Raw genomic sequence first — 11,727 nt, forward strand, 5'->3', positions numbered from 1 at the left:
ATCGGGACACAGAGACTTCTGTACTGAGTAAAGGTCACTGACAGCCCACCGTGGAGGTTAGCATACTGGTGTGCTCTTGATGGTGACTCTGGGGAGGTCCCCCCATGACAGGGGTCCTCATATTCCTTCTTTATGAATGGCATTTCCTTACCACATTACGTGCATATCTACATAACCCCAAAAGGAACAGGAAAACAAACTTACTGAAAACCCAAGACTTTATTGCTAACATAAGTGCTGTGAAGATAAACGTGGCAGCGGCACTTACACGTGGCCCAGGCATAGTGGCAAAACAAAAGCCCATCTCCCACGTGGTCTCAGGAGAAGGGTAACCTGCCCCTGCTGCTCCAGGGTCTAGACACGGCACTGGTCCTTGGATTCCGGTGGTACATATTTCAGCACTGATTCCTCAGCATTTTCCTATATTTGGCTCTTCGATAGTTGAACCAATTCTGCGATCAGAAGACAAAAGGCACCAGGTTAGTGCACAGCAGAGTTGCTGTGGTAATGAAAGAGCACGTCGCGTGACTCCATGTGCCACTGCCATTTTATTCGCACAGCAGAAGCTCTTTTCTCACTGCTCCACCTGGACATGCACAGCCCGGCCCTTTTTGCCCAGGCACAAGAGTGGAATTGCTTTCCAGGAAGAGGGACCCCAGCAGGGAGGAGTGGGCCAGGTCCCTGCACAGCTCCCCTGTACACTTCTGCCAAGCGTTACACTGCAGCCAGACCCAGATCTGTGTCCGATGTCACTGAGCTCTGGACGTGCCCTCGGCCTTCCGGTACCCTGGGATTCCTAGGACCTGAGCCTTTGGCAAGCTCCCATCCCGTGAACTCTAATGACACCAGGGCCTTCTCTGCCTGCCTGATCCCCGCTTCCGGACATGAGTACCCCGGGGCACGCAGCTCAGTGCAGCAGAAGTGGTGTGGAGAGGACACACAGGCTCCACTGGTACGGTCTGGATGAACACCTCGGAGTGCACAGCACACTGCTGGGTTGGGGTGGGGGGCTCGCATCGGCTCTGTTTCCCCAGCCTCGTTTCCCACCAGTCCCTTACCTTTGCACAGGGGAGCAGAAACCAGGACTAAAGTTTCTTGGGGAATTTCTTGCTGCACAGAATGGAAATACTGAGAACACGTCCCTGGTTCATTTGTTCGCTGAGGCTCCTGTTCCCTTCAGGAGTCCAGTGAGAGACGCCCACACCCAGGGAGGGAGAAAGCTCCTCCCCAAACCTGGCATCCTCTCTTCTGACTTTGTCAGCACCCTGACAGAATAGCCCCACACACGCCCAGCTGAGACAGCTGCGTGGAGCCTGGCCTGTGACATTAGGAGGTCAGCACTCAGTGGCCTGCTTTGTTGGGCTGCTCTTCTGGGTCCCCACCAGCAGAACCGCAGCCCATGTTCCCCCTTCTCTCTGTCACGCACTCTGCACCAAAGCTAATGTTGAACTCATCCTGACTTTGTGACCCTCACTCCCTACTTTTGATGGGGTATCTAATGTGGTTCTTGCAGTCTCTCATTGATATCCTCTGATTCTGTGGTGTATCCACAATTTGCTCCTCCTGTCTGAAGGAATGGGAAATACTTGGAATTAAGGCAGGTACAGTTCTACTCCCCAATGAGGGTGAAATCAGCAAACTGTTCCGCAAAACCCACCTTCACAAGAGAGTTCCACTGAAGAGGAAAAGGACATCTCTCCATGATAAAAAGAATACTCAAAACAAGCCTTACTTGTAATTCTAATGATCAATCTTCAAGGCATGTTTGGACTGTTTGCAATGTTTCTGTATCTTTTTCATCTTAGGTTAGCCAAAATTCATTTCATTCCATTCTTCTTGCTCATTTCACCATTTAAAACAATTTCCAAAGCGTGCAATCCTATCCCTTATTGAAACCAGATTCTGAGTATTTGTGAAATATTTTCACATGGTGTTTGCAGAAAAATTATGAATAAAAGTTTAAATTGTGGGCTACTACCCTATCGCCTTACCCAAAACTTACAGGGCCGGCAGAGGTGGGCATAAAGGAGGTAGTGAGGTGGGGTGCACGGCTGAAGGTGTCCTAGCCCTGCTCCCTGAACCCGGTGACCTGTGATGGTCTCAGGAGATCCTCCCACCGCCAGGCCTGAAGGAATAGCCAGGGTCTACTGGGGGCTCTGAGTCCCAGGGCCTGGCTTCTGAAGGTGGAGTGCTGGGAGACCAAGGTGGGCGGCATGCACCATCTGCTGTTTGTACTGCAATTGTTGCTGCTAGGCGCCCCCTTGACCCCATGGCCCGAGGCTGCCGAGGCCAGGGCCACTGGTGCATGGAGTGCTTGGTCTGCCAGCTCCTGCTGGATATCAGCACAAACAACATTACTCAGTTGCTGGAAGATGCATTTAAGGACTTCCCTCTCCTAAAGGAGCTACAATTGGCTGGCAATGACCTTTCTTTCATCCACCCCAAGGCCTTGCCCGGATTGAAAGAATTTAAGTTCTTGAGCTGCAGCTGCAAACAGTCCCCAGCGAAGCCATTCACAGGTTGAGCACCGTGCAGTCCTGGTGCCTGGCTATCAGCCACCTCACCTGGGTCCCTGAGGCCAGTTTCAAGGGGCTCGTGCAGTTGCCACACTTGTGGCTGGCTGACAACAGCCCGATTGGGGTACCTGGGAGTTCCCACAGCAACTTGCCGTCCTGTGGGTGCTCACCTTGGCCCTCAACAACATCTCTAGCATCTCCCAGACTTCACGTTCACCGACCTGCTTATGCTACATCTTCATAGGAATAAAATTAAAAGCCAGAGTCAGTACTGTTTTGATGGCCTGGAGAACCCGCAGACCTTCAACTTGAATTCTAGTAAACTGAAAGAATTTCCTGAGGCTATGAAAAGTCCCTCCTAACCCAAAAATCCTGGGGTTCTACTGTAATTCCATTTCTGTCTTCCCTAATGGAGTGTCCAGTGGCAACTCTCTTGAAAACTATACATTTATAGGACAATCCTTTAACTGTCGTCAGGAACTCAATGTCTCATGATTTATCTGGTGTAGTTTTCTTAGTCATTCGCCAGGTAAGCACAGTGTGAGTTTCCCCAACCTGATACGTACCATCCACCTGGAGAGCCTGACCCTGACAGGTAAGAAAATAAGCAGCATCTCTGACATCCTGTGCTGATGACAGAAGATTAAAGGACCCTGGACTTGTCTTCTAACAATATAAGAAGTCTTCAAAATTTTAATGGTTGCCTCATTCTGGAAGAGACTTCACTGCAACATTATCAAATCTAACAAATAATAGAACATGTTTATTAAGGCCTGACATCCCTGCGGACTCTGGATTTGAGTAGAAACCAGATCCATGAAATTCACAGCAGAGCTTTTGCCAAGTTTGCAACAGTCATTAACCTAGATGTAAAGTTCTACAAATTAACTTTCTTTCCAAGGGAAGGCTTGAGTGGGCTAAACTGACTGAAACCGATGGAAAACTTCAAAATGAAAGAAGTCTTAGTAGCAAAAAACTTTGTCAGTCTCTGATCTTCATGGATGCCATATGCTTATCAGTGCTGAGCATTTTGGGGTTAAGACTCCTATGAGTGTTTAAACACAGAAAGTAACAGACTCTAAGGCCATGGGTGACAAAGTAGAAACATGCCTCAGATGCAAGAAATGTCACAAGCAGTGCCTAGCAGGAAGAGCACACACAGACAGATAATTATCTACTGCACGCTTTCCGTAGTGCCTTTAAGCCCTGTGAGTACCTGATGGGAGGCTGGAAGATCCATCTAACCTCACGGTTCATTTTCTTGATGCCCCTGTTTGCCAGCCTGCTTTCTCCTCCTCATCACAACATTTGCATCTTGCACATCACTGCCCTCCTCCAAACTGTTCGTGGGCCTCATGGCCATGTCCAACATGTCACTGGCATCTATGCTGGCATCCTAACCTTCCTGGATGTGGTGTCCTGAGGCAGATTCTCAGGCTTTGGCGTCTGTTGGTAGATGGGTAGTGGCTGCAAAAAGTAGCTGGCTTTCTTGGAGTCTCCTCTTCTGAAAGTGTCAATTTTTATTAAATGTAGCAGCTGTGGGAAGAAGCTTCTCTGCTAAAAACCTAATGAAGAACAATAAGAGCAGTCAGCAGTGATGGTTCCTTGTCGCCACAGCCCAGGCTGTCCTGGGTGCCTCGGTTGAGGGCTGTGTCCCCTTGCTCCACAGAAGGGAATTTTCAGCTTTGCTGCTGTGCCTGCCATTTCCTCCAAGGGAAGTGCCCTTGCTACGGTTCACTGTAACCTTAGTGTCCCTGAACTCCCTGGCTGTTCTGTTGATGTCCGTCATCTACACTAAACTCTCCTGCTACCTGGATATGGGGAAAGTTGGGGGACACGTAGGGACAGATAAAGGGTCTTAGTGAAGTTAATATATAGTTACACCCCTGCTAGAGAGAGAGCAGCTAAGAAAAACATACTGTATGTTTTCTTCAATCCAAAGTTTAAAGAAGGTTGGAACGTCCTGAGGAGATGCAGCATCAGGAAAAGCAGGTCAGTTTCGGTGTGCATCTGCAGCCAACGTGGCTGTGGGGACCAGGACTCCTACTCCGACTGCGTTGTGCACCCTCACCTGCAGGGCTATGTGGCTGTGTGGGCTGCTCTGAGTCCTTCCTCTTGACAAAGCCTGTGTTGTGCAGTCACTTATAAAATCCCACAGCTGTCTGACTTTGGTGGTGGCTTCCTGCCAAAGACCAGAGTACTACTGGTTGGACTGTCGCATGGAATTGGCCCACTCTGACTATGCCCATGAGGAGGATTCCTTTGTCTTGGACAGCTCCGATCAGGTCCAGGCCTGCGGATGTGCCCACTTCTGCCAGAGCTACAGGTTTCCACTGGTGCACTACACACACAACCTCCCCAGAGTAAAGGACTGAGTGCTGTGTGTCCCTGCAACCAGGTCACGGTGTTTATAGGGTGCACAGAGCCTGGTCTTGCTCTCAGGAAGCACTTGTGTAATCACTGTCTGGGGTCACTTAGAAGATGCGTGGGTGGCAATTCTATTTTGCCAACCAGAAATTTTCAAAGAACTGCTGCCTGAATTATCAACTGGTGAAAAATACAAGGGCCAAACAATGTTTGGTTTATCGGAAATAGATACAACTTGAAAAGGAATGTTGGTGTCAGGTAGCAATACAGCATTGGGTTTTCCTGATCTGTAGGGAGCAGATTTATATTTCTCAATTAAGCACAAGAACAGCCGTCAATATTTTTAAAATACTGAGAGCATGAGGGATGAGACAGGGTCTCACTATGTAGCCCAGGCTGGCCTAGATCTCAGTGATTCCCCTGCCTCAGCCTCCTGAGTCCTGGGATGACAGGTGTGTGTCACCACACCCAGCTTGAAAACTACTTAAAATATGATTTTATATAACTGAAGAAAAGTCTTGTTAATTTTCCCTAACATTTCACCATTACACAACTGACTATAGGGCCAAAACGGTTACTATCACCCAACAAGGCCACTGAGACCACAAAGACATTACCTTCCTGTGTTTTCTGTTTCCAGCTTTGACATAAGAGAGCCACAAATTCTGTTCAAATGATTTATCAGTTTTACACCTGAGAATGTTTGTAAAGCAATATTAATAGCTGTTAGAGAGGGCCAGGGATTTAGCTCAGGGGCACTGCACCTGCCTTGCAAGTGCAAGGTCCTGAATTCTATCGCCAGTGCCAAAATAAAATAAAATAAATAATTTTTTTAAAGCTGTTAGTTTCTTTTTAATGGTAGAACATTTGTTTTTGGTCACTGTACTTTGCTTTGTGTGATCACCGAAATTTTCCCCTCCATGTTTTCCATGCCTGGCTATCAATACTAGGAAAAAGTAGAGGGTAATTTCTGTGTGGGCTAGCAGATGGAGATTTTTAACAGCACCTGAGAGGTCTGATGGCCGTGTATTGTTCTCATTAATAAATACTTCCTAATACCCGTGGCTTTCCCCATCTTGTCTTGTTTTGTTGGTACAGCATCTATTTAGAGTTTGAATTACACGGAAAGTAAAATGAGGTAAGTAATTTCATGTAACTGCAAGAAACCAGGAGTAAATATGATGTGAAGCACTTATATTTATTTCTCAGTGAGATGGATTCTCCTGAACCTATACTATTACATAGAAATTTCCACGCATTTATCCCATACTTTGATTTCCAAAAAAGGCCTATTAAACTCTCAAATGCTGCTGGGCATGGTGGTGCACGTCTGTAATCCCAAAACTTGGGAGGCTGAGGCAAGAGGATCACTACAAGTCCAAGGCAAGCCTGAGATATATAGCAAGACCTTATCTCAAATAAACAGACAAACAAATACAAAAGCCCCAATATTCAGATGCTGAGCTCTGGTGAGACAAGACAAATATATCACGGTGGGGTAGAAAGAATAAACTTTAGTCTGATGTCGTAAAGTTTAAATTTTTACTTTATTCTCAATTATAGGCTTCAAATGTTATTATGTGGAATCTTAAAGTTATAATTTCTCAGTATGTCTTTGAACAGTGTGCTAAATCCATAGCCAACCCACTGCCATATTGGTTATTCTGGATATACTAAAACATTTAAGCTAGACTGCAGTTTAATAATTAAACTGTATATACTGTGCATGTAAGGAATTTTTTTATCTGTAAATTATGTTTAGAACAGAAGTTGGGAAATGTGGCCTCTGTTCATTTTGTTTCATTAAAACTATATTCTAAACTATAATGCCTAGTTCAATCTCTGGTACCAGAAAAATAAAAAATAAGCTATAGCGGTTGCCAGAAGCAGCATGTTAAAATGGCTGTTTATAATAGTTTTTTTGCACTGGAAATAGTATTGGCTGTACATTGTCAGTGTAATAAAAACAGAATCCTTATATAGCAAAATCATGTAGTTTGTACAAAATGTGGGAGGGAATTATTAGTGTGTTGTAATTTTGCAAGAGCAGCTATTTACAAGTTTTTAAAATTATCATCCTGTTTATATTTACACATATAATAAATGTAAACCATAACTTGGTAAGAAAATCCTAATTTAAAGTTTTTTCCCCAACATTCAAGTTACTGAAAACTTTTGATTTCGTTCATTTAAAAAATACAATAACAAGCCGGGCGTGGTGGCGCACGCCTGTAATCCCCGCACTTGGGAGGCTGAGGCAGGAGGATCGCTGTGAGTTCGAGACCAGCCTGGGCTACATGGTAAGTTCCAGGTCAGTCTCAACTACATAGTGAGACCCTGTCTCAAAAAAGCCAAAAGCAGATATATAAAATACATAGCAAACTGTGCTACACATATGATATCATATACAATATTGCTCTCAATATTTTGAATTATTAAAGTATCTAGACAATAAAGAAAAGAAGGCCACACAATTAACCTTTTAGTGAACTTCTTTCATCACTCTCAGCTTAATTAGATGCTCATTACTTGCTCATACAGTATTTTCCGTAGGATTTACTCCCACTTCCCAATATTTATGAATCTGGGAATGGGGATACAACTCAGTAACAGAGCCCTAACATTTTATGTGTGAGATCCTCGATTCTATCCCCGTCACCAAAAAGAAAAAAACAACAGAAACAAAGATAAAACCAAGAAAATGAATATTTACAAACTCATGTTTGGCTAAGTTCTTAGGTTTGACTTCAATTTTTTTTTTTTTTTTTTTTTTTTTTTTTTTTTTTGGTACAGGGGATCAACTCTAGACCTTGCACTTGCAAGGCAGGTGCCGGAACCACTGAGCTAAATCCCCAGCCCAATTTCAAATAATTTTTGACAATTGAAACCTCTTATAACTTTGTCCCTTCACCATTTGAATACATTCAAAATAAGACTGAGCCCCAACATGACTGTACACAGAAGTTTTCCCTAAAGGATAGCAGTTCTACAAAGAGGTGAACTTAGTGAATAAATACATACATATATCTATGTACTAAGTATGTAGGTAATTACATCTCTTTGTGTTATATGTACACATAGAATAGGAGAAGCAGCTTGGTGGTTGCTTTGTGTTTTTTGTTTGTTTGTTTGTTTGTTTTTGCTTTGTTTTGTTTTTTTCCTTTAGGACATCATGTTTCCTCTGGTAACGGGAAGGAACTACAAGCTCATGTTTACTTATCCCATTTTCTACCTATGAATCCTCATACATTCAAACCCTGCTTGTCATGGTAAAAAATGGATGAGAAATAACACTAGTCTGACAATGTCCAGGACAAAGCTATGTCCTGAAGCACGATGGAGACCAACAGCTTTGTCAATTGGCTGTTCTTGGATGTACTGACCTGCACTTTGGATTCAGGCACATTCAGGTCTCTTGCAAGCACCATTCTGCAGAGAGAAAACCAAAAGTTTTCCATATTTTGTAGTGGATGAAGGACTCAGTGTTACAGACGACTGAATTATCATAAATTATACATTCTGTGCTGGATTTTGACCTTGCAATAATCCCTCACAGTGCCTCAAGTATATTTTTGTTTAATTCCCAGAGAAAAAGCCTCTCTTTGGAAATGTTTTGACTTGCTCACCAAATGTAAGGTGGTGTGAGAGCTCAGAGCTATTTTTATTTTCTGTCATTATACATGAATTTTGTTTTTTAAATTAATTTTATTGGTACATGTAAGCTGTATAATATAATGACACTCATCATTGGAAATTTACACCTTTACATAATCTATCTTGGTTCTTATTTTTTCCCCATCCCCCTGCCCTCCCTTCAACCTCTCCATCCTTCCCTATCTACAAAGACTTTGTTTCCATTTTTTCATTTTCTCATATTACTTCCATTCCGTTTTCCCCTACCCCTACCATCTCCCCTTCCCCTTTGCCCCTTTTCTTCCTATGTCACATTATCTATTATACCTTTTACTGTTCGTTTACACTTTCAGTTTCTCACACCAGAGAAACTATTTGGTATTTACACATGTGTGTCCTATTTATTTAACTTAAGAGTATGGCCTCCATGAGCATCCATTTAGCTATAAATGTCTCTAGTTTCTCATTCTTCATGGCTGAATTGTACTTCATTTTATAAAACGCACACACACACACACACACACACACACACACACACACATCTTCTTTATCTAGTCTCCAGTTGATGGGCAATTGGGCCGTTTCCAAGTTTTAGCTATCACAAACTGTGCTGCTATAAACATGGGTGCACACATATCACTGTGGTATGATTCTTTTAATTCTTTGGGGAAGATAACAAGCAGGGGAATAGCTGGGTCAAATGGGACTCCTAATACTAGTTCTTAGAGATATCTCCATACTGATTTCCACAATGGTTGCACCAGTCTACGTTCCCACCAGCAGTGGAGCAGGGTTCCTCTTTCCCCAAAGCTCTGCCAGCAATAAATTATCATATATACATTCTGTGCTGGATTTTAGCCTTGCAATAATCCCTCACGGTGCCCCAAGTATATTTTTCTTTAATCCCCAGAGAAAAAGCCTCTCTTTGGAAATGTTTTGACTTGCTCACCAAATTTAAGGCAGTAAGAGAGCTCAGAGCTATTTTTAAAGCATTACTCTGAAAACCAATAATGAATACCAAACTCTATGATGCAAAAATGTTACAAATTTTAATTATGGAAAGCCTATAGCATGACAGTACCTCAGTCTACTGACCCTGAGTCCAAACAAATTTGGTTTATAAAAGCAGCCACAAAATCAGGCAAATAAAAGAAAAATAAAGCGGACTATGACAGAAGTAACCTCTTCTGTACATCAACATGTCCAGTCAAGAGAGTTAAAAGGAAGCCTCAGAATGGAAGAAAACATTTGCAAAGTATGCGTAACACAGAGATACCGAAACATTTCTCCCAAGTCAATAAGCAAAACACACTAGCCAGGTTTAAGCATCAGAAAGGACTCTATGAAGCATTTCTCCAAAGAAGGTACACAAAAAGCTAGGATGACTAATCAATCATTAATGACATCAAAGCCACAGTGATAACAATCATGCCCATCATCCGAACCACTATAAAAATCTAGGATATAACAAGCTTGCTGAGCCCAAGAAAAACTGGAACTCTTGTTCACTGTTAGGGGAAATGTCAAATTGTTCAGCCACTTTTCCAAAGGGTCTGCTGGAATCTCAAAGCATGAACATAGAATTATATGATCTAATGATTTCATTTCTGAGGATTTATCTAAAACACTGAAAACCTGGATATTCAGAGCTATCTGTCAGACATGTTCACCTCAACACTACTCATGAAAGCAACCTCTCCACATATGAATGATTAACAAGCTAGGATGTAACCAGGCAATGCAATATTACTCGGCCCTAGAAAAGGAGGAACTGCTGTCACACGCTGCAACATGGTTGTACCATGAGAGTATATGAAGTACCCTAAGCCAGGCACAAAAACACTAACAGCTAAGATTTCACTTAGGTCCAGTTTCTAGATAACTCAAACTCTTAAAATAAAAATGTAGAATTATGACTGGGAGAAGTTGAGGGGATGGGGTAAATGGGAGGTGTTTCATGTGAATAGCTTGATTTCATGAGATGAATAGTGTTCTGGAGACCCATCACACAGCAACATTAAAATACCTAACGCTGGTGATGTCTAAGTTTCAAAGTGATTTACGTACTACATTTTCTGCCTGCTCAACTAATGGCACACTATGCAAACAAAACAAAGTAGTAGCCACCGACTATTTTCCAGACTAGATTCATGACAATACAGCATGAAAATCCTGACCTCGATCCACACCAGGCGCCACCCCACCCACCGGACAAAGGCAAGCAGAACATCCCAGGTGCTCTCTGGTCAAGAGGAGAAAGAGGCCAGCAGGAGACAGAGAAATGCACTTGAAAATGAGACCCCCAGTGTGGGTGCACCCAGAGACCCGTCCCTCCCCCAGCCTAGGTGCACCCCGAGCCAGCAGCTCACCTTGTGATCACACTTGGGTACTGAGTTTCTTGGAAAACCCTTTCCAGTTCCTGCACCTGCCATTCAGTGAAGCGAAATCGTGGCTGCCACTGATACCCGCTCTGATTCATGGCAACAAAAGGATCCTGCTGGGCAAGTGGCAGCTGGTGGACGGGCTGCAGGTGCTGACCTTGATTCACAGGGCGGTCAGCGTCACCTCTCTGACTCACATTCACCACTTGAAGAGGGCAGTAGTTGGCAGCTTGGCCAGGATGGCCCTCGTGGCCCTCGTCCAGCTCCAGGAGGCCGAGAACTCCTTCACCGAAGTAGACGCACTGGGCTGCTTCGGGAACACCTAGTGCAGGCCGGGCTCTGGCTTCCATTGCAGAGAACTCCAGGCCGAAGTAGCGGGAATAATAATAGTAGCACTGTGTCTCTTTGGCCTCAATGTACCAAGAGCCGCTAAGCCTCCACCACACAACCGAGGGCAAAAGCCGCGTCTCTGGAAAGCAGTGAGGCGTCAAAATGGCGGGCCTGAGGTTGCAATTGGTTACTGAGACCCCACACCCCATTGGCCAGTGTGGAATCCACCAGCCCACTCCTGATGATTCTCATTGGCTGTCTGCGTGCAGCCCGCGTGGCACAAGGGGTTACAGAATAGCGGTATGATGAGGCGTGGCCAGGAACCAAGCTCATGGCCAACAAGAAAGAGACCGAGACTGTGCAGGCACCCAATGGGGCCTGACCTTGCCACTCAGCTAGCGCACTATACTGTCCCTGAATGGCAGGGATAATTGAAGGGACCGGGTCGGAGTCGCTACTTGTTAGGAATTGGAGCGCGGGGGACAAGAACTCACACTGCC

General features: G+C 44.3%; 1 protein-coding gene and 1 pseudogene across 1 annotated transcript; one reads left to right on the plus strand and one right to left on the minus strand.

Annotated features, from left to right (window-relative positions):
- Positions 1-240: 240 nt before the first annotated feature.
- On the minus strand, positions 241-11,436 carry LOC117284773 (rhox homeobox family member 1-like). The gene is made up of 3 exons (XM_033760505.1): positions 10,886-11,436; positions 8,267-8,312; positions 241-452 (listed from the first exon to the last, which is right to left on the minus strand). Exons 1-3 carry the CDS (start codon positions 11,434-11,436, stop codon positions 396-398), a joined length of 654 nt encoding a protein of 217 aa, XP_033616396.1. The 3' UTR covers positions 241-395.
- LOC104865833 lies at positions 1,791-4,937 on the plus strand (annotated as a pseudogene).
- Positions 11,437-11,727: the final 291 nt, after the last annotated feature.

Source organism: Fukomys damarensis, unplaced genomic scaffold (genome assembly GCF_012274545.1).
Source record: "Fukomys damarensis isolate Sample0158 unplaced genomic scaffold, DMR_v1.0_HiC HiC_scaffold_39, whole genome shotgun sequence".
Taxonomy (NCBI): domain Eukaryota; kingdom Metazoa; phylum Chordata; class Mammalia; order Rodentia; family Bathyergidae; genus Fukomys; species Fukomys damarensis.

Bases quoted from the DNA above. Each gene is read 5' to 3' on its own strand.
- LOC117284773 (XM_033760505.1), bottom strand. From the start codon at position 11,436: ATGGGGTGTGGGGTCTCAGTAACCAATTGCAACCTCAGGCCCGCCATT. The intron at 8,313-10,885 runs GTGAGCTGCTGG...TTCTCTCTGCAG, and splicing joins TACCCAAGTGTGATCACAAG to AATGGTGCTTGCAAGAGACC. The intron at 453-8,266 runs GTCAGTACATCC...TTCTGATCGCAG, and splicing joins TGCCTGAATCCAAAGTGCAG to AATTGGTTCAACTATCGAAG.